Here is a 24,134-nt window from a genome sequence, read left to right on the forward strand (position 1 = left end):
AGCTGCAAATCCACCACCGAAAAGCAAACTGAATTCAGGCCTAGGTTACGAGTAATTATACGGAAAAGCGTAGTAGATCTAGGTTAGTGTACGGTTGTTTTCGAAACCCCGCTAAGCCTTCGTGAGATTAAACTGAATGTAAGGCTAGATTACTGCAATTATACGAAGGAAAACGTATAGGTAAAACAGTCTAGTAAAAACCATTATCAAATTAAAATTTTGGTAAATATATATTAGCAGTACTGGGGTTCCCAAGTGTAATTATTTACGAGTTACACCAAATCTCACATTCTCCCTAGTTTAAATGGTTGACCATTTGGCACTTTAGGCCTACTTAATAACGTTTTATTACCTCTCAGAGTGACGATGACGTCACGGAGAGGTATTACACTGGACGTGTCTGTTTGTGTGTGTCTGTCACCGCGTTCGCAGTTGGCAAATCGGACCAAACATATTTGCAATATCCGGATCACGTTCGCAGTTCACTGAAAGCCATAATGACTTCTGCTCCATTATCATAGTTAGGGTTAAGATTACGTTTCGATCGGCTAGGGTTATGAGAAATGTCTAGCCTCCCAATGACAGGGCTTCCACCAAAGGTTTACGCAATTGCGCCATTTCTTATAACTTACAGGGAGTCGACTTTGCCTTATATGCCCTAAATTTCCAAAATTTGTTAAAGAGGCATACGCTAGAGTTTCGTTCCTATGGGACTGAAAATCAGAGTTATTATTGATAAAACAAAATTCAAACAAACAGAAAACGTTTTATTTTTTGACCATTTACCAGAGACGAGTCTAATTTTAATAATATTTTTTGATTTTTGATCTACCCCTACTATTTTCAAAATTAAAATATATTTAACGTTCGCTATAGTTTATAAAAGAAATCATGGCTCATTTCGTTTGTTAGGAAATTATATATCCATTATAAACGATAGTGTACAGTAACGATTAAAATAGTATTTTCCCAAGCACGTGTAGTACGAAAATGTGTTGGATCTCAATGTCAGTAAAAGGCAGTCGTATCGAAATTCGAAAATCTTCTACATTGCATATAGCCTCGTCAACACGCTTGGAAATTTCGATATTGCGATGGCTTTACATGTATACAAAAATATATTCAGCATAAGAAACAGCCTTCTAAAAGTAAATAACTTGATGTAAAGGTGTCGTTGTGGTATAGTATCTAGTTGAAGTGCCGTTCTGCCTCAACTACCGTGCCAACGGGCTATTTTATTAAAAAACAAAAACCAAACAGAAATAATTGAAGAAAGGAAATACTTTAAGATATAGATTCCATCCACATGGAATCTTTAAGAGGGCATGTACCCGCTTCTAACATCTGATTAAAGGTATGAGGAAGGGCTTAATACTTTATCAACCGTCCACTGTCCCTTCCTAGCGCTTCATTGGCTATTCACATTTATGCGACTACCGTGTACTCGTTCTGCACCTATAGCTACGTCAATGCCAATTGGTTTCAAGTTCAAATATATTATGAATGACGTCAGATGTGTCAGTTTCTAACGGTCCGCCCCTTTAATTCAAGCAGAAAATCCCCAAGTAAATGTCCTGTTAAAGATTAAAAGTAGAAGAAATCTTTATGTTCCTGGCAATAAAAAGGAGCTTAGGCCTACATTCGAATACAATACCATTTTGGCTTAACATAAAACCTTCGTGTATTTAAAGCAAAGGGCGGCTCCGATGGTGCCCCTTGAAGATAAGTTTTCTATTACACATTGGGCAATATTGGTAAAGGCAAGTTTAGCCAAAGGCAAGAACCAATCAGATCTAATGCACTAGGTCTGATTGGTTCCTGCTTTTGGCAAGATAAAATTCGTGTCCAGAAGGTTAGCCAGAATGCTAAGGGTGATAATGGATCAACCGCCTGATGCTTTAAGTACCTTCTATTCGTTGTATGTTTGTTTGTTTTTAATTCAGACACACAATTCGTTACAGAATTTCTAAAAAAAAAGAAAAGAAGTTCATAAGATATGTTACATAAGTTTTTTCAATTGGTTACTGAGAGCTTGTCATGAAGTGACGTTGGTGAAACGTCATAGATTCTCGTAAAGCGACGCCGAGTGAGGCGCTGTCTAAATATATAGACTAAATAGGAAGAAAGACTACAAAACCGAGTGTATTCAATTCTCCCGTCATTCTCGAACTAGCTATCAGTAAGTCTCTAGCATTACGAAGCATATGAAGTGTCAACTTATGGAACATAACTTATAAACTTATAGTATATTTGATAGGTTTGATCCCTTACCAGTTTCCAGACCCATGAAAAACCGGGATACTACTAGCATTAAAATTTCATGTATAGTTAATTATTAATGTTTTTAGGTCACTAATATATTTAGCTCACGTTGCGAATAAATAATTTGGGGTGAAAAGTGTAGAACACAAAGATGCCGAGTCATATTCGAACAACGGGGAATAATGAGATGATTTTTAATTTTACTCGATTTTCTATTGTTAAGGCGCGAACAAAAAGCTGGAATAGAATTGCACGTGTTTTCATTTAGTGAAAGTATTTAGTATATTAGTATACCAGTCATTTGTTATAAATTTCCTATTGTTTCTGTAATTTATACATATTAATTCCAAAAACGAACGCGGTAGTTTGACAAATTCTATTTTGGTAATTGATATTTAAGCAAATTTCAAAAATAGGAGCCGGCCGGGTTTCAAATTTTTAAAGCAAAATTAACACTTCAAATATACAGGGTAGTGACTTTTGTCGTGGCCCAGTTTATACACAATTTAATCGGCGTTGCACGGACGTTTTAAGGGAGTAGAAACCGCTTAAAGTGTCCTGTCTTTGTAGACACTAACACTAAATAGTCTCTGTTGCCACCAATTTGAAATATCTGCAAGCTTGTTCCTTTTAGTTAGGGGTCATCCCTAAAATAATCAAATCATAACTCGAAAACAGTGACCCAGACGGAAAAACGTCATAGAACATGCATTTTCGACTCAAAATCGTCTAAAGAACATCCCCCTTAATTTTCGCAGATTTGTCAAAAATCAGGGTTCGAAAAAAACCTGCAAACCGGGTTTTATTGGGGTTTTTTATCTTTTATTTTTAGCAGTTGTGTGCATTGTTGAAATTAGCATTCAAAAGTCACTGCTTAGTAAAATAAAGTCTTAAAATGTTTCATAAAATATAATAAATATTATTAAATAATACTTTTGAAGTTGAAAAAAATAAATATTTTAAACTATGTTTAAAATAAAATTATTCTAGCATTCAAACTTATCAAAATTGAAGATCTCAGTGATGGGTTTTATTAAGTGGGTTTTTTAGTGGTTTTTATGGTGGGTAAAACCCAATAAAACCCGTGGGGTTTAATTCTATATAAGTTAAATTAGACTAGTAGAAAGTCCGTTGCAGCTATAATACAAAGATAATTTAAAATAATTGTTAATAATTGGTTTGAATTTTGTAATATCACGTTCCGTTGTTTCCATAACACACTTATTGTAACTACTCCGGTATTCCACCTAAGTTTACGAGCAAAAGGATATCTTTATCTTTAAATCAACGGTTAAAAAAAATTATTTTTAACTACCAAGGTCGGATGTTTCTCGTATTAACCAGTTAGCTGTATATATTTAAGTTGTTTTCAAATTAATCCGTTATGTGAATTCCCGATCACTTTGACTCATGGTGACACGGATCTCATTAAGTGTTTGTGTTTATACGAATGCAATATTTAATTAGGCTTATTACCTTCGTCTTTGCAGGATCTTCCCACCATAATTTACCTTATAGGGGCTTTTAAGAAACTAGTCGAAAAACGTGTTAAGCTCTTTAATTTGGTTAAAGCAAGCATGTTATTCGTGCGCGTTTTTAAAGGTTTTATAGCCCCGGTCAGGGATAGATGTAATTTTAGAAGAAGGAATTGAGAACGGAGCAATCTGGGCGCACGTCATAGTCCCGGACCCCCTTCACCGGGACGAAGGGTATGAAAAGAGAGGCGGGTCATAGCGACAGAGGTAAAAAGAAATTACGTATTTTTCGCCGTCCCTGTCAGAAACGTAGTTTAAGTGAGCCACGAGTTGTAGGGAGGGGCTCTATACTGGGCTATGAGTCGGACTGAAGTAAATACTAACCGTTCTTCGTTCCTGCTTCTAAAATTGCATCTATCCTTGCCCCGGTAAAAAGATGTTTGTGAGGATCTGAATTGATTTTCGTATATCCAGAAATGTGTTAAAATTTGAGGATTAGTTGTAAATTGGTTTTTACTTTTTAGGCACGTGTTTGGGATGATGCTCGGTTAGTGTGTGGACCTCGTCTGCACTAAAAATAAGGTTGGCGAGGAACTAGTTAAAATAAGATTAGCTACCAGATTTGAGCTAGTATTGGGAAAGAAAGACTTGGTACAGCTTAAGAGTTCTATTAGGCTTAATGGCGTCTTTAAATTCTTTTTATAACTTAATTCCGTTCCTACTCGACTACCACCTCGAATAGAGAAAGAATCAGAGGGTGGGATAATAAGAGAATAGAGCCATGACGTTCCAGTACGGTAACACGAGTGCGACCAACCTCGTAAATACCGTGAAAATTCGCGTAACCACGCAGCGTAAGACCCACTAACACTCACTAAAAATAGTCCCTAGATTAGGCCACTTTCCCCTCGGGTGTCTATTTCAGTGTGAATAGCTTGATGCCATTTCACAACGGTAACTTCCGCAATTTTCATTTAAAGAATGCTGATTATACTCTGAACTATTATTCTGATCTCTACGCGCTCCTTCACGACACTAATCAGGGTATAGGAAAGGTCACTTGAGGTTGGTAACAGTCTTGTTACAGCAGTAAAGTATTATGGATGTATTAAGTGCCATCCTTATTATTCTCGTCTTGACACATTTGTACTCTAGATCTTTTCGAAACATTAACCAAAGGTTTTTAAGTTAGGTTAGGCTGGATTGGATCCAAATTCAAGGCAACGACACTTATCCGTATAAGATGGTATTCGATTGTAAAGTTACGCTTATACGGGTGGTTATAATACATTACCAAGAAGCGATATCTAGTTTACTAGGGAGAAGCTATAAGATGCCTAAGTATTCGCGGGCCATAGTCCCGGTCCCTCTTTCGGAAAATACGTAATTTTCGTCATTCGCGTCGCGCTGACTTGAGTTTTCAAGAACCAATGAGATGCTAGTTGTAATTTAGAGGCGGGGATTAACTCCGGACCTAATTTTGGACTGGAGATAAAGCTAGAAATGTGGCGAATTTATACATTCTCCCTAGTAAACTAGATATCGCTTCTTGATATTACGTAATCGTAAAATATCTTGTTAATCTGTCTTGTAAGTGCATCACTTAATTGACCGTGAAATTTATTGCAGGAAACCTGTCCGAATCTTTTCCGCCTCTTCAGATTCTACGAGCGTATTACGGCTCTCGTGGCCACGGAAGTTCTAAGAAGTGATAATTCAACCAAGAGAGCTCAGATCATGGCTTTAATCATTGAGGTAATACGTCGCTTTAAATGTAACTTGCTGTTAATCGCGACTTCGTTTGAGTGGAGTTAAAATATTTTTTTAATTAATAATCACAAAGCAAACAACAAAACCTGAATCGCAAAAGTGAAGCAAAACGATCAAACCGCAAGTAGAGCTCGGAATTTTCTATCCATTATCCACAAATTAGTGGTTAAAGTGGTTAACCGATTATTTATAAACGTATTTGTGGATATAATACGATTTAACACGTAAGTTCTGTGGATAATTTTCGAGTATGGATGTGTGGATAAAGATAAAATGACGTGGATAATGAATTGATAATACCGAGCTCTAACCGCGAGTCAAAGAACCGCTTATTAAAATAACAAAGCGTTGAAATTTTCCCATGGAAACGTACAGAAATATGAACTAATTATTTACCTAAACGTAAGGCGATCAACAATACCTGATTCGCAAAACCAAAGCGAAACAAATAGAACCTCAGTCAAATAAACACTGATATTATCATAAGAAAATAATATATAGCTCCCTATAAGTATGAAACTCTTCATTAAAGCCATGTAAACAGCATTTTCTTCCATTGAAATTTGTAAAAAGTTTCTAATGCCACCTATTAAGAGTTTTTGGCGTTAAAAAGATGCAATATTTGTTTAGAAAATTTTCAAATTTTATATTGTAATTAAATAGTTAATGGTCTAGAAGTTATTATTATGGTAATTATAACTGATTAAGTACATGTCAAAATGATCATAATAAATTAATAGATGGCGCGAGATTTTGACGAACGAGGCTAGCTCCTACACTGGTACGACGTAAGGAGTATCTTGTGTCTCTACGGGCGCGGCGATTTCCCGGGCCCATCGTGCCTTTCGCGGACACCTTAGGTGGCGGCGGCTGTTTCGCCCCCCTTTTACTATTAGTACCGAAACTTCTCCCACGGGCGTAAAAGCGTAAGCGCGCCAAATTTGGGAGCAAATACTGTAGTATGAAAATGTACAACGTTTCATACTTATAGGGAGCTATATATTATTTTCTTATGATATTATCAGAAATAAACTTACTGCAGGAACTATCCGAATAAAAAATTATCTTATATGTTACAGTAAATAAATTAGCTAGGTTTGTTCGATATAAAAACTTTAAGAATCAAAGGTTTGAAAAAAAGTAAAAAGTCAATTAAGAATGTTATAATAACGTTGAACTTATATCACGCTAAGGTATACTAGATATTAAAAGCATACCGACGGAAACATAATACCGGGATAAAAAAGTATCCCATATGTTAATCCAGGTCGTACGCATACCAAATTTTATCCAAATCCGTTCAACCGTTTAAGCGGAATTGAGTAAAAACATCCAAATTCACAAACTTTCATAATTATAATAATAGTCGGAAGAGAAAATAATTATTTTCAACATAAATAACATAACAACAAGAAGTATGACTTAAATGGAGGTGTGTTTCGGTGTAACATGAATTTCCTACAACCAACTTGTTATTTGAATAATATGGTTATTGAGTTTTCCATTTTGACTCAAAATTCTTTACTAAAGAAACTTATCTCCATTTTGAGGCTAGATAATTTTTTTTGAAATTGCGCCAGTGGTAAAAAGCAAAGTGGGCAATAATGCGATATAACTCCCGATTTAGTGGAATTAAGTTTTAAAGTTAAGAATATATATATAATTGATGTTTCTTTAAATATTTCCTTCAAGTATCTGGTTTCTCTATGTTTGTACCAAAATAATTATTGTAGTATATTTATAAGTTATTATTATTATTTACTTTACTTATGCAGTATCTATATTTAAAACCCAAAATATAAGAGAATAGGGCCGATAGATGGAGAGCGCGAGTTTTGAAATTATAAGCCACTCCCATCAAAACATACAAAGTAGTCGAGGATGGGTAGGGAATTTGCTATGCTCAACGTTCTTCTTACATAAATCCGTTATTGGTTATGCTAAATATGCATAAAATTTAGTTATTCAAAAATGTGAAAATATTTGGTTCAAAAGTAGCATCATCCCAAGAAACTACCAAGTGTGGTTAGAGATTTTGAAACACAGGAAATATGTTATACGGTTAACTCAAAGGCTCAAAATTTAGCTTCGAATATTTTATTTACAGTGTGTTTTTGGATATTTCAAAATTAGAGGCAGTTAACAATTCAAGGTTAATTCCATAGATATCATATATAAGAACCTAGTTACATAATGGAATAAACAGTGGCGTAACTAAACGAAATGCGGCCCCCGGCACAATGTATGCGCCCAAACATTGTAAGGCCAGATGCAGCTTTTAATTATAATATATTCTTTTAATTAATTTATTAGTAAAATGTAGCATTAAAAAAAGAGGCTAGAAGACGGCAATCTGAACCCCCACAGAACCCTAACTTTACCATATATAATTTCAGCCCCAACTAAAGCTAAAGTGACCCTCAAACCAAGCCAAACCTGAAATAATCTAACACCAAATGTGATGAGAGGGAAAGTATGACAATGGCCATAGAGCCCGTGTTAAAAAACGCGGACATCAAAGTTTCGCCAATAACTATTTAGTTTACTTAGAACTGATGGACTTGCAAACTCGGGACTGAAAGTAGTTCAGACATTTATGCGCCTTGGTTTAACCATAGCCCTCTCGATCACGCGCATCACGACGCAAGCTGCTCGCACTATAGCTAAATTACCGAGATTTGTTTTAAACGTATCTAGTTTTATGTGCTCTTCTATTGCTTCGATAACCTTACTTAAATCCATATTATACCTTCAAATACCTTTTAAAACATTACCAGCTACTCTGTCCTGACTACAAACACAAATCGAGGAAGTTCTAGCATACACAATAGCAGACAACGGTAACCGCGAATTAACACAAGACCTATTTTAAGGGAGTGAACAGGCCCAGTATAGCTACGCTAATAAAACGGTCAACTACGGCGAAACTCTGACTCGCGACTTATGGCCATTTTCATACTTTTCCTCTCATCCACTTTTGCTAACACTAAGATACTGTGGGAGGGTCAGGCTGCCGTCTCATCAATGAAACATTCCTAATGAAAATAAATAATTATCCTTAAAAGTTAGAAACTTTTTGGCTTACTTTGATTTCTAATGTTTTTTTTTTCTAAAATTATTTCCTCATAAATAATTTCGTTGACTTCTAGCTGTCGTCTCTTTATATCATATATCTATGGTTAACTCACACATTAATACATTTAAAGATGTTTATAAAATTTAATGGTGAATATTCGTGCGACGAGTAATGCTTAAAGGTTAATTCCCTTCGTTGTTTATGTTTAAATTGAAGATAGATATAAAAACAAGTTTTTCAACTATTAGCCGGCAAAAAGGAATACGAAACTATCATCATATTTTATGTAATGGCCAGGTTTTTTGTTGAAGAATTACATGTACGAGCGCACATAATAGAGAGGGACGAGTCCATAAAGCTACCTTTATGTTAACCTTGAGGTTATGTTATGTTATTAATTATGTGGAATTTTCTGTAAATAGAAACCAATTAGTTAACTAGTCTTTCGTGTTATGGTATGGTCGCCTCCTCACATAAGCTGTGCCTTAACCTTGAACTCTGTTTCTATGTTTATTACTTTAGGAATTTAACTCACATAATTATCTCTCTTTCGACTTTAATAATAATCACTTAATTGACTTAAAGGGATAGTAACCTATTTATACTTCGTTTTTCAATATTTTTCTAATATAATTCGCAATTTACAAGGGTATTTCTTATAAATGTTATTTGTTTTAATATGGAGCCATCTGGTGAGCGACTTCTGAACTAAATGTTTTCAATATGCGTATTGAAAAAATTACGGCGTTTCTGGGGTAACTGACTGGAATTAAGTTGACAAATCAACAACATTATTCTTTTAACAACACTTAAAAATAAACTTCAAATCACTGGGAAATCAACATTCACTTGTATTTGCTTATTGTGAACGCTATTTGGCGCAAAAAGCAACTTTTAAAGTGACGAATATCACCAATTTCACGGTTTAAAGGCCGACTTCCAGCAGCGAAAAGAGTTCTAGCGAACTGAAAACCGAGCATCCGGACTAACAATGGAGCGACCGTGCCGATTTTCGAATCCCCGCTGGGGTAAAAGATGGAAGGGTTCTAGCTAACTGAAAGCCGTGTAATGTGGTTCTAGCGAACTGAAGATACACAATAGAGAATTTCCTTCAGGGGAAGCAAAAATTCGAGAGGAAAAATTAATTTAAAAGGATTTCTGTTGTTCATCTTCAGTTCGCTAGAACAACATTGCACGGCTTTCAGTTAGCGAGAACCCTTCCAACTTTTGACCCAGCGGGGCTTCGAAAATCGGCACGGTCGCTTCATTGTTAGTCTCGATGCTCGGTTTTCAGTTCGCTAGAACCCTTTTCGCTGGAAGTTGCCCTTTAACATTATGGCTATTAGACGGTGCAGCCTTTCTCTGTATATTAGACATGTTTAGCTGTTTTTCAAGTTTTAGATTTTATTTAGTACCAATGTTTAACATACCGTTTAACCTAATTTAAAAAACGTTAACTGTGCAGTCTTCGAGTTTGAGGAAGTCGGGTTTAACCAGACACATGAAAAACTCAAATTACATTGTAGCTATTATAAGATATCCATCCTCTCTCAGTGCAATTAATACAACTTAACAGTTTCCGGAAAAAAAAATCAGAGGGAAAAGTTCTATTCTGGGAGCAAAAGGTACACTCTTGTTCGAGAGCGCTTAACATAAGGTGGAAAGCTCACGCGTATGAATACCCAATGTTAGACAAAGCAGATCTTGGACAAGTTCGCTGCCTGAATTAACGTGCGTGTAAACTACTTCGAATTAAAGATAGTGGGTTACGTATTTAGGACGATGCGTCTAGGACCTTAAACAATTTAAATCGGTTCTGATGTACCTTTATCCTGACATTAAATTTAGTTTTAGTTGCCAAAAATGACGTAATGCACTAATTGAAACTCGGTAAAGACAGTGCGTTCCCGATTAAAATAAGATTTCTTTTAAACAAAATATAATTTTTCCCAATCAAAACTCTGTAGTGACCCCTGATGAGGCTGAACCAATAGGACAAAAACCATCGATATAACAGTTTAAAAATTTCCCTATCCCGATTTTATGCAACATAACATGGAAGTAAACATTAATTTGTTAAGATATTAAGCCTTCATGCGATGGAAATTTCAAAATGGTATTGTTCCTATTGGACAAATTTTAGAAAAAGTATTCTAATTTAATGTAAATTAATAGCTAGAAAGAAATATTTGATTCAAATAGCATAAGCGTGGACAGAAGCGACTCCTGGTGGTGAAGCAAAGGATAAAATGACTTTAGATTGACCCGACATTTGCGCATATTGTTTTAAAGGACAAAACTATCCATAATATGACAAAAACAAACCTTTTGTTTAGCATTAATGCAAGCGAAAATAGCATTCTTATTGTTATGTTACTTATGTAGTTCCTTATGACGTTCGACTACGTTTTTAGACTTGAGGTCAAACAAAACTAGAACCTTCTTTTTTAAGACTCAAACACCAGAATGCGTGTTCCAAAAATGTTACATTGATTTCTTTTCAAAGAAAAGGGCCTTGGTATACTGGTAACTCTGAAGCCCTTTGATCCGATATGTGAATCTAACCCTATATCCAGTAGACCGTACTGCGGACCCCCGTTTCAAAAGTGTCTATATTGGAGTTTGAGTTGTACCAAATTTGTCCATCCCGTTTTAGGCCGAACCCTTATCCTATTTCTAACACAATTGGGAACAAACCTTCCGAAAGAAATTTAGTATTACTGCAGTGGAATTTGAGTGTCATACATAATGTTATATGTTTGTTATGCTAATAATTAAATATATTTTTTTAACAGGCCGCTGAAAAATGTCGATCCATGCAAAACTGGCAATCATCGAAGGCCCTTTTGGCCGGAATTCAGTGTCCACCCGTTGCTCGACTTCACGATTCTTGGACTCAACTAAGACAAGAATATCCCGATCACTACGGGTAAGTCTGCTTCTCCTTACTTAGACACATTTTTAAGCCTTCGATGCGAGAGTTAAATGGAGGAGAAATGTTATTGTGCCACGTGGGGAAATGAACGTCTTCCAGAGTGAACAAGTGCTGCTACGTGAGGGTACTAGCTTCTAGTTTGAATAGAGCTCGGCATTTTCTATCCATTATCCACAAATTAGTTGTTAATCGATTATTTATAAACGAACTTGTGGATATGATACGATTTAACATGCAAATTACGTGGATAATTTAACAGGCTTAATGGCTAAAGGGAGGTGGGGTGGTTCGACTCGTTCGAGGTCGCCCCAACATTGAGAATAACTAAACGAAACTCCTTCCAAACACTTTCTTTAGTGGTACTGATTCTAACCATGCACTTTGGTCATATTTGGAAAATTTCGAATTGATACCGTATATAAATATCAAAACAAACAAGGAAATAAACAACTTCCTGAAATATAAGAATATATGGTTCAAATTTGAAACGCTCACTTTTAAAGAAAAAAAAATAAGAAGTTAATCTCGACTGGAATTTTCTAGTAATATTTCAACTACGAATGTATATTAAATTCAGCAAACGTACTTTGCATATCAAGAAATATTAGCCACGGAAAGCAATTGTGAAATATTTCTCGGCCTTGAATTTCAATATCTTGAAGATAACTCTTATTGTTTTATACATTCCGACATAAAGAGAAACAAATGTTGAGGTTTAAACAATGCATCTACCCCCTTATTATACCGGAATTTCGTCGTAAACTAACTTCTAAGGAAAGTCCGCGGATAATCGCCGGGAAGTTCTTCCAACGTGAAGCGCATATTTAATGAAGAATGAGTATGATGGTTTAGAGTTTAATTCGTTTTAACGTGCTCATTAATTCATGCAAACCGAGCCAAAAAAGTAAATAAAAGTTTTCGTTTATATAAGAATTTTTTTTGTGTCTGGTTTTCGAAAATAAAATCAGAAACTTGATTGTCAATTCTGCCATATAGTTCCTGCTAAGGGGGTGTAAGAGACGTGTCACTAGAATAACGTTTTTCTCAGATAATGTTAAGGATCATAGTAGTTTTCAAGCTGGTAGCACTGCTAGTTTTTGAAGAGTAAAACCCAACGATAATTATTTTCATAAATTACATAATAACAGAATTAAAATAAGGGACTAGAAGTATCGAGGTCACCAAATTCTTCCCTTGGCGAAAGTGAATATTCTTGATAACACACCAACGGTTGGCCCTCTGGTAGCGGTTTCTGAATTTTCCGTCCAAAACGTGAGACGCTCGTGGTGGTAGAACTAGATTCAAGCACCCGCGTCCGTTTTCCGCGGCTTTAGGTTATGGGGAAGGGGGTAGGATTTTTTTGGAACTCTACCAATTTTTTTCTCTCTAGTGTAGGCGCGATGGAAGCGGCATAAAATCCTAAAATTTGTTCACTAATGCCAGGATCTATTACTAATGCTAGAGCACTTTACTTCTGGTCCCTTATTTTACTTCTGATAATAAAAATAGCTTGTGGCTTACTATTGCGGTAAAGCTATACAGAGTGTTTATGATAAGGCTGCCATAAATTAAGGGGGATGTTCTTTGGACGATTTTGAGTCGAAAATGTTCTATGACCCTTTGTCGTCGGGGCCACTGTTTTCGAGTTATGATTTGAGTATTTTACGGATGGCCCCTTAATTAAATTATAAATCATTGTCTTTCAGTTTCTTAATTAAATACTCCAATCTTAATTTGAAAACAGTGGCTCGGATGGCAAACTGTCATAGAACATTTTCGACTCAAAATTGATTTCCCAAAGAAGATCCCCCTTAATTGATGGCAGACTTATCAGGAACACCCTATATATCTTATGAAAAATTCGTCCCCCATCATCAAAAATGGTGGGCGGGGGGGGGCGGCGGGGGCTATCTGATTATAGATAATTGTTTTGCCTAAAAACGGGAAAATTAATAAGTTCTAGCAGAAGTTGATGACTTCTTATCCTGGGAAGTATTGGACACTAAGGCATTATATAGTATCCATCCCTGCAAGTCAAAATTGCCTATGGTAATCGTAAAAGAGGGTCGAAAGTTTCCTCCCCACTAGGAAAACTATCTAATCTACTGAAAAAAATCCCACGCCGAGAGGCTGTGGCACTCAAACTGTGGGGCGTGTTCAAAACTTCTTGAGCGCCAATCATTGAAAAGCCGTCTGGCTAGAACTCTATGAAAATCCATTACAATCCGTGGGCCTAGGACCCCACACTAGTTTGACCGGAATTTCTAGCAGTCTATTAAAACAGCTGTTCTTGTCACCGTTTCTGATTCGTTACCTCAAACCACAGGACACACCTTAAAGTTTCGTTTCTTGCCCGCTGCTGGCGCGCAAATCAGCCTTCCAACTCAAAATGAGGGAAATGCCGTAGGTGGCGCGGTGATCGGACCTAATAAGAAGTAGGCTAACAGAGATGGTTCTGGATATGGTTAAAGTCCAATACTTCCTAGAACCAGAAGTCATAAACTTCTGGTTCTAGGAAACTTGAAATTCATATTATTTCTTTGCGTTTATAAATAATTGAAAAATAAGTTGGTTGGGGTTGTTATGTTACATGTGGAATATTTGAAAAAGATATTGTTTGGCTTTCTTTTAATTTTTTTTCTATGTTCCTCAAGGTTGGGTTTGCGAAACCCTTGGCTTTTTCTAGACACGTATCATTTTAGCTTTATAATTAACTCCTAATTAAGCAAAGTTTTAGAAAGGTATGGGTGAAAGACAAAGTTTTGGCAAAGTTCATTTTAAAAATGATCATAATTAGTTTTTTTTATTCAGGATATTAATCAATACCATTTTACATTTTTAGCACGTTCGATAGCTTGGTAAACGAAGAAGGTGGCAAAGGCACTGATGCCGATATGGAAAAACCTAGAAAATTGTCCGCTATGCCTTACTTCGGAGAAGTCATGTCGAGGGTTCGTGGAAGACCAACTGTATCCAGACTTCGACCAGCCAGACCACTTTGGAAAGAACCACCTAGTTTAGCCAGTGAGTGTAAACAGCGTTTTCTCAGGGTTTTATGGGTCATTCAGGTCCTTAATGGACAACCTGCGCGTTATCAATACCTCATAACAACGTACATCAAGTTCATAAAATATGTTCCATAAGTTTGTCACTGGCTACTGAGAGCTTGTCATGTACTGACGTAGGTCATAGATTCGAGGTAAAGTGACGCCTGGGGTGGCGCCGTCAAAAGCTTAGTGCAGATTAAATAGGAAGATGGACTGTAAAACTGAGTGTAGTCAATTTTCGAACTAGTATCCAGCATTACAAGAAGTAGGATGAGACTAGAAGTAAAGAGCTCTAACATTGGTAATAAATCCTGGCACTAGTGAACAAATTTGAGGATTTTATGCCGCTTCCATCGCGCCTACACTAGAGAGAAAAAAATTGGTCGAGTTCCAAAAACATTTCCTACCCCCTTCCTCTCAACCTAAAGCCGCGTAACACGGACGCGGGTGCTTGAATCTAGTTCGGCCGTCTACCGCCGCGAGCGTCTCACGTTTTGGAGGGAAAATTCAGAAACCACTACCATAGGGTCAACCGTTGGTGTGTTATCAAGAATATTCACTTTCGCCAAGTGAAGAATTTGGTTACCTCGATACTTCTAGTCCCTTATCCTACTTCTGACATTACTAAGTATAGGTGGTATCATACTTATGGAATATATCTTACAAACTTATGGTACTATCAAGGGCATATAGAAATCACGGAAAGTAAGGCTCTTTTGAGAATGAAAGCCTTTTTTTACGTCGCCTGCTTCAAATATATATTCTTTAGCCTCGAGGCACTATTTAAACCACCAGGCTTTCTGTTATTCCTATTTGCCTTTCAATATTCAGGACATTAAACTCGGTCATTACCTTTCTTTGCTCTAAACCAGGACACTCAATGCCTATTCATTTATTGCCTCATTTTAATGACGTAATGTTTGCATCCCGGTTAATTTAGTCGTATTATACTTTCAGAATGGGTGGAGGAACAAATATCCATCGCTCTAACATGCGACACTTGCAACTCAACCGTCCATAAAAATCGTGCTTGTTGCTATCTGATGGTGTTTGTCCTTGGAAAGAATTTCTTCTGTCCCGTACGAAGAATGCCAGAAGCCTTTGTCCAGAACACGTTGACCTCAAGCCAGGACGTCTATGTGGACAATTATAATTTCCGTCTGGACTTGACTAAAGTCTTCGACGATCCAGAATCTCTCCCGTTCAGTTCAACTCATATTCAATGCAGCGCTCTTCAACCCGCCAATACGGTCGAAGTTAGACACCGAGCCGAAATTTACTTGAGATCAGCTCAAGCTACAGCCCGAGCCTACGATTTAGAATGCAACCAGAGGGCGCGTAATTATTTATTAAAGAGACCGTACAATAATTTGAATGAGAATATGACGCGATCGTACCAAATCGAACCGTCAAACAATAAGAGACTGTTATAAATATTTTCAACAGTCAGCGATTTGGTTCTATAAGCTAAATGGTCCGACTGATAGAATATTTGGCCAAATTAATAGAACTTATTAATCAATTAGGACAATCATTTGTTCTTTTTCTACCAATTTTCCAATCAAAAAATTGAGTTAGTTTAGTCATAAATTGAACCTTGAATTTTAGAGAGCCTTGCATTAATCACAAGGTTGAAGTCGAAACAAATCAATCAACTGATAAAATACCTGGCCAAATTAATCGTAGTTCTTTAAAGGCCGACTTCCATCGAACAGAGTTCTAGCGAACTGAAAACCGAGCATCGAGTCTAACAATGGAGCGACCGCGCCGATTTTCGAATCCCCGCTGGGGTAGAAGATGGAAGGGTTCTAGCTTACTGAAATCCGTGCAATGTGGTTCTAGCGAACTGAAGATACACAAAAGAGAATTTCCTTCAGAAGAAAGCAAAATATTCGAGAGGAAATAAATCTAAAAGGATTTCTATTGTTCATCTTCAGTTCGCTAGAACCACCTTGCACGGCTTTCTGTAAGCGAGAACCCTTCCATCTTTTACCCCAGCGGGGATTTGAAAATTGGCACGGTCGCTCCATTGTTAGTCTCCATGCTCGATTTTCAGTTCGCTAGAAGTCGGCCTTTAAGAATTTGTCCACGATTCGATCATTGGATAATTTAGGACCATCCATGGTTGATTTTTTTTACGAAATTTCCCATCAAAATATGGAATTCGTTTAGTCAGAATTTTAACCTCGAATTTTCGAAAAATCCTATAGCTGCAATGCTTGATATTTTTAGGTTTAACGTGTTTACTTCATGCAAGTAGCAAGTAGTTTATTTAAAATTTAGAAGAAAAAATTGTAAATACTCTTATATATTTGGGAATATTTTGGTTTATAATTTGGGATAATACCACGGATAATATATAATGTAACAGCCCACAATAAGCGTAACTTTGAACATTTCCTACTATTTAATTTTATCTTCATTTTAATTTGATTTTAGCTTCTATATACTGAATTTAATTAAAACTATTTTTAAAATTGGCCTATTAGTATAAACCCTTAAATTAATTATTTCACGGTCCCATATACCTAACATTTTGTTAATTGAATATAATCGATGTCAGAAGTTCATAATTTCCACGCTCTCACTTATTACTAGTTACGGAATCAAACGAAGTATTTATTTAGACTTCAAGAAACTGGCCAAAAACATGTTGCACCATAAGTAACATAAGAACAAGAAGTATGACACTACCATTGCTAAATTTATTAGGGAAAATGTTTTCTCTCCTATAGATAGAGAGTAACTCTCGTAAAAGAAAAACTTTTAAAGAAAATACAATCACTTCAAATAGAATTTCTGAGGGAACAGATCGTGTGAAAAAATGTATTTACGACTAAATACGTATCTGTAAGCGCACGGAAAACTTCCTGCCAATTATGGACTTCTGACACAGCCACGAGAATTAATTATCCATTAACAAAGAGTGTAGATAAGCTCGACTTTATACTATTGAAGGTTAGATTTTCGTTGTTTATAATGAAGATTGAGGATAGTATCATCGAGTTTAACTGCTCTTTGTGTAAAATAAAATGGTCTAAAACATACTTGAAATCGATTAATAATTAGATTTCTTAAACTATGTTTTTAAAATGACGATCATGTTAACCATATAAGCTGATAAGCAAGTTCGTAAAGATGTATCCAATATAGTTAATGAATTATTTTCACACCAGTTTTATACGGATTTTGAGCGGGTTTTTACATATTTCTTTATTATATCGTAATCTATAACCGCACTTGGTCTCAGAGGAAAAACAGTTAATAACGTTTTCTCAAGGAATTTAATGTAATGGAGGCATTGTTTCTTAAACTGCAAGAGATGCACAGATATATTAATTAAGTAAATTTCAAAATCAAAATTATGAGACGAAAAATGGGTCCATCTGAAATATTACTCTGACGATGACGCATCCAGCGGATGCGCATTCGTCCCAAGAGAAAACGTCATTCTTCTGGAAAATTATATACTATTCTATTGTAAATAATATGAAATAAAGATTAAATACGAATACAAAGCTTTCGAGAAAACTACATTTTTTTTTAAACGTAAACAGTGTGGCAGCGTTGGAAATTAAGGCCATGGCAGTGGACAAAGGATCAGCTTAAAATTTCCCGGGTAAAGTTTTTAAAAAATAATCATCATTCGGTTCAGAATGGAATATTTTGTGACTTGTAGGTTCGAATATCAAAAATCAGTTTTTGTGAAGGTAAAATCTGTGTTCTGTGCGGCCTTTGAGATTGATAAAGAAAGCTACTTCCGGATTCAAGGTGCTGCACGTAGAATCTTACCAGAAGGGGATAATAGAAGAAGGATGCCACTCTGTATCCTCTTAATGCTTTAGTTATGTAACGTCATTCTTCCCAGGCTCACCCTTTTAGTTTGCTTTCCCGCTCATCAAATTACAAATGGGCATGGCACCGTAAGATGAATTCTATAGCTGTTTGGCACTAAATCCCCAGCAATCATCCCACAAACCTCGTCTTGGGGTGGGACAAAAATCCACAAGCGCGTCTTGCCAAATATTTAAACGCTAATATAGTAATGATGTGGGAACTATTTATCGTGTATGTGATTCGGTTTAGTAACCTTGCTCTAAATGTTCTGATGTTGGGAAGAGTGACGTTACACTTACCCCGCGTTGTGGTACACTTCTCTCGAAGAGAAGTATTATATACTTCCGATCTTACCCATTTTTAAACTTTAGCAGACGACATGCGGCGGTCATGATTCATGAACCAGGTTTTTATAGCCGGGGGGAAGGGGGTATCGCAAGTCACGAGTTCACTTTAAAAAAATTCCTTATTTCATAAGAATGTAGGTCCAACCGAAAAGGACGAATTACAGAAATTCTGTTTTGGTAAACGTGAGGGAACTTTTGCAGGACAGGTTTACAAGTCCAAAACTAGTTTATTAATTGCTCGGACCAGTTTATTTATTCCAAAACTTAGGGTACGTTCAGTAACCCTCTTTGATGACAGCGCTTACTAAGCGATGTCAGATTTTCGCTTTTTCGCGTTTCCGGTTTTTACGTCATGGTGCTCAGCGCTTACCCATCGGAAAAACCATCTAGTCGATATGGTTTTTTTGATGGCGTGACGTAGCGCTTGACTGTTGAACACTTGACAGACGAAAAGTTGGCGCGGGATTTAAAAATTAAATTCCAATAATGCTATTCCTACTGTAGTTTTATTAGTTCTCTTTACAAAACTACTTCTACCATTCAAATGGACATAAATTTCTTAAACAATTTCATTATTTGCGAGCTCGTTAATAATTTAAAAGAGCCATTTGCGCTTCGTAACTTTAGAGGGCCAGTACGACGTTTTACCAACTCCATTTTCTAAAACAGCGCTAACTTCAAAATGTCACTTTTCCGTTCAACAGCCGTTTACGTCACTGTGACGTCTCGAGCCCATCAACCACACATCAAGAAAACAGCGATTTCCTTGAGATTTTCGTTACTGAACGTACCCTTAGGCTCACTGGTCCCAAGGACCACTTAATTAATTATCGTTTTTGGAAAAAATAGTAGTAATACTTCTCAAGTAAGAAAAAGTACGTTAAAGTATTTTTAGCCACATCGTATGACGTACATCTACGGTGAGGCTCTTAGTTTGACCTGCCCTGTTGTTGTTGTCCCCGTCGTTTTAGATTAAGAATCTAGGCAAAAGAAAATATATACTGATGTTATTTTTAGAATGGTCTTAAGGCACCGGGATATTACAATTATTGGGTGTTTTAAGGAATTCTTTCTCTTTCAAACGCTTCTGGCCATAAGTTCACGTTAGAAATTGATAAGACGCGATAAGTATACGTAGGTATAAGTTGTAAACTAAGAGTTTCTGTACGAGTATTAATTGAACGTTAAGTACGTAATCATTTTAGCACTGTTAAATGTAACTCAATCATCGAGGGGATAATCACTAAAACTTTCTCTTATTCTATTAAGGGTTACTTGTGTGTAATCAGTTTAGCATTGTTAAAGCTAAAACCTCGTTTTTAGAATGGCCTTACTGGTAATCATTTTAGCAATGTTAAGGGTAGCTCATCGAGGGGCTATTCACGAAAATTTTATGTACGCCTGTTAAGTACGGTACGATGTGGCTACTATCATGAACCCAGCCCTTGGGCCATCTTGTTTAACTTTTATTTATTAAGAAATTTTGTTTAATCAAATCTTTCGTGTTCAAGCATTATTATTTGCCGGTTCAAGCTAATTAATGAAAATTTCTGTTTAGTTCTATCATGGAAGAACTAATTTATTTATTTATCTATATCTATATCTATATCTATATCTATATAAATCAAAGTCTTGACGGACTGACTGATAATCAACGTCCAGCTCAAACCGCTTGCCCTAGAAGGCTGAAAATTTTCAGGAACGTTACTCATAAGTAGTAGACGCGTAATAAGAAAGAATTTTCTTAATAAATGGCGCCCCGTAATGTAAAAAATCTTCTCTATGCAACAAAGTCCGCGCGTTTCAACCGATTTCGCAAAGATTTTGGTTTCCTTTAACCTATAGACGGGCTGAATGGTCTTTCGGGTTCGATTTGTGGCCATCGTTTTAAATGGCGGCCACAAATTTAAAAACCCTTCTTTTTGGAATAATGTCCGCGTGAAAAGTAATAAAAAATGTCCCGACGGGCTGACGGGCAACGCCAAGTGCCTTCGCTCCTAAGGTGCTACAAAAATATTAGTCATCAGTAAAATCTACCCATTCTTTATATCATTTTGATAGAAGTTCTTATTACTTTTCTTATTATGTTTATTATAATTGCAGATGTTCGGTATTGATTCAAACGTTCCTGTAATTCTGCGTTACTTCATTCCTTGCCGCCATATTGGTATTTCTTTCTAAGCTTTGGTCGCTTTAGAAATTGAAAGCTCAAGGTTTTTACTTCTGTTATTTTTGTATTCAAGGTTGGGTGCCACCAAATACCCTGGTTTTCCATCCTAACAACCTCGTTTTCCACCGTAGGATATTAGCGTGGAAAAGCGGTGGAAATTCTAAGCCGATTAAAATTTGTTAATAATAGAAATTTTCTTATTATTTTCAGTACTTGGACTCAACACTCGGAAGTTACAAGTTTATAAAACTATTCTTTTTATTTTCATTATTAATCTTTTTAGTTAAATCTAATGTATCAATGAAATATATTTCAAAATAAAACTTGCATTAATATTTATAAAAGATTATTTGATAAAATTATTTCTATTTATAAGCTTATTAATTATTGTTATGGCGTGAAATAATAAAAAGAATAAAAGACTTTAAACAAAGTATTTTAATTACAAATTTTTATTAAATCCGATTGTATCAAATGGAATATATTTCGAAATAAAATATTACTATTTATGGTTAGTGATTAAGGTATAGGAACTTGATTCATACCCTCTGAATTAGAGTATGATAAAAAGTGCTTGCTCAACATAGTAGAGCCGTCAGTCGAGTATGATGACGTGAGACCAATGACACACTCTTAATGAACAGTCAGAATAACTGGCTTTATCCAATGAATATTTTGAATACACTATCAAAGTTGTAATGAATAATTTTATTCGAAGTGCATTGGACTGAAGCGTGACGTAGCAGCCACGCAAAACGGCACAAACTAATGCTTTAACTAGTGCTGGTTACATAACAGTGTGTTTGCTTATGAGTGGTAGTGAACGGATTAATCATACCCGGTCACGTGACCTGTGACGTCATATCACGTGACCTACGATGTCATATCACGGGACTTGTGACGTCAGATCACGGGACCTGTGACGTTAGATCACGTGACCTATGAGGTCAGATCACGTGACTAATGACGTCATATAACGTGACCTATGACGTCAAATCACGTGACCGAAGACGTCAGATCACGTGACCTGTGACGTCATATCACGTGACCTACGATGTCATATCACGTGACATGTGACGTCATATCACGTTACCTATGACTTCATGAGTGACGTGATCTGACGTCACAGAGGTTATTGACTTGTGACGTCACGATAGATGTTAATAATAGGTGATGATTATCCATTCAATTATCATTCATTTAGGCCTAGCGTTAATTAATATAGGCCTAGCATTCATTAATATAAGCCAAGCGGTGTTTAGCAATTTGACTCTCGCGCCTAGGACACGGCCCATCCGAGTCCGCGCATCTGCGCTTTTAGCGCCCCCCGACGTTGGAAATTCATTTAATAGTTGCAAGTTCGAGCCGGCCGGGAGTGTGGCGCACTCCTGTAAGCCAAGCTTCTGGGCGGCAAAGTTTGAGGGAATACGACACATGTCGGCGATCCTACCCTATAGGTGCCGACTGTCCCGTGTCCGCCGGAGGTGACTTACCCCAATTCCACCTTCCGTCACCTCCCAAGTAAACCTCATTTCCTTCCCTGCTTATACACATACGACCTAACGGCCCCCGTCAGTGCTGGGCCGCGTAGGGTCTCCCGCTCCATTCTTCCTGGTGCTCAAGGCCTGACCGGCTAAGCACTAGTGTTGTAGGTGGAAAAAAAAAAAAAAAAAGTTCGAGCCGCATTCTTTCTTTGCCTGGAGGCCGTGGAGGAGGTTGCTTCGGAATAATCTCTCCCGCTTTGCTGACACGTTGGGACCTTTTTTCCTAGTCGGGCATTACAGCCGAGTTCATTCTTTGCCTGGAAGCAGTCTAGAGGTGAGTGGGCATGCCAGATATAGCGGGCTCAAGCGACCGCGGGCAGTGTCCCTAAGGGCTACGACCGTTATTCCGAGGGCTGAATTTAAGTTTCACGAGGTTTGTTGGTTGCCGATGTGTGCCCGCTGTTGCTGGCGGGCATTGTCCCGTAACTACATGATATACAATGTACAGTTCCACAATGGCGCCTGAAGATTACATTGAACAGGCTTGATAACGTTTTAGTTGTTAATCTCTAGATTTTTGACTTTGCAGGCCTCTCATTGAACAAAAACTTATGCGCAGGCCTATCGTCGAACATAAACTTATATACAGGCGTTCGTTAGACTTTGCGTGTATTGTTACACTACGTGAAAGAGACAATTAAAATCGCCAGGCTTCCCCCCACGATAAAAGGACACTATTTTTTGAAACAATACCGTGATGCGTAAGCATCTGTGCAAGGATATTGGCTTTGTCGTGATGGTTTAAGACTAGTAATGCATGAAAGAAGCTCCGTTTTATAATTATTTCCAAAGAAATTTTATAGAGATTAGGCATTTTTATTTACAAATATTAACTAGGTCTACTGAATGTAGGACATAATCCCCCGGACATGATCCCCCCCCCATTTGAGAAGAAAAGGACATAATCCCCTCAGGTAGGAGACAAAATCCCCCGGACAATTTCCCCCGAATGGATGCCAAAGACAAAAACCCCCAGCCCCAGGACAAATTCCCCACAAAACTGTGTTTACGACAAAATACCCTAGAGAACGATTTCAATTTATATGAAGATTTTTAAGGAAAAAAACTTCAATTCATGCGTTTAATAATTATATTCTTTAATATTGAAAGTAGATTTTCTTAATTCCAAGCCAAAATATTTCCGATACAGTTCAAGAACTGTTCAATGTCAACCCAACCCAACCCAACCAAACGCAACCTAACCTAACCAAACCAAACCAAACCTAACCTAACCTAACCTAACCTAACCTAACCAAACGCAACCTAACCTAACCTAACCAAACGCAACCTAACCTAACCTAACCAAACCTAACCTAACCTAACCAAACCTAACCTAACCTAACCTAACCAAACCAAACCTAACCTAACCTAACCAAACCTAACCAAACGCAACCTAACCTAACCAAACGCAACCAAACCTAACCTAACTTAACCTAACCTAACATAACCGGGGATTATGACCCGGGGAATTTTGTCTAGAGCGTAGGGGGATTTTGACTAGAAAGTAGGGGGATTTTGTCTACAGAGTAGGGGGGTTTTGTCTACAGAGTGGGGGGATTTTGTCTTGATAGTGGGGGGATTTTGTACTCTTAACTTGGATGGGGGAAAATGACCGGGGGATTTTGTCTTGAGAGAGGGGGGATTTTGTACGTTTTTAAAAATGGGGGGATT

The 24,134-nt window shown here is 37.0% G+C and overlaps 1 protein-coding gene across 2 annotated transcripts in view; it reads left to right on the top strand.

Annotated features, from left to right (window-relative positions):
• The window catches only part of LOC149713116 (uncharacterized), a 38,522-nt gene extending 20,439 nt beyond the window's left edge, over positions 1–18,083 (top strand). For both annotated transcript variants that reach the window (XM_089845391.1, XM_089845400.1), the window contains exons 5-8: positions 5,367–5,492; positions 11,379–11,512; positions 14,361–14,542; positions 15,523–18,083. In XM_089845391.1, coding sequence (XP_089701517.1) covers positions 5,367–5,492; positions 11,379–11,512; positions 14,361–14,542; positions 15,523–15,998 — 918 coding nt within the window. In that variant the 3' untranslated portion in view covers positions 15,999–18,083. The remainder of the gene's footprint in view (positions 1–5,366; positions 5,493–11,378; positions 11,513–14,360; positions 14,543–15,522) is intronic.
• The last annotated feature ends 6,051 nt before the right edge of the window (positions 18,084–24,134 follow it).

This window comes from Phalangium opilio, unplaced genomic scaffold (genome assembly GCF_054372755.1).
Source record: "Phalangium opilio isolate 3A_F unplaced genomic scaffold, DU_Popi_V2 ptg000009l_1, whole genome shotgun sequence".
NCBI classification, from domain to species: domain Eukaryota; kingdom Metazoa; phylum Arthropoda; class Arachnida; order Opiliones; family Phalangiidae; genus Phalangium; species Phalangium opilio.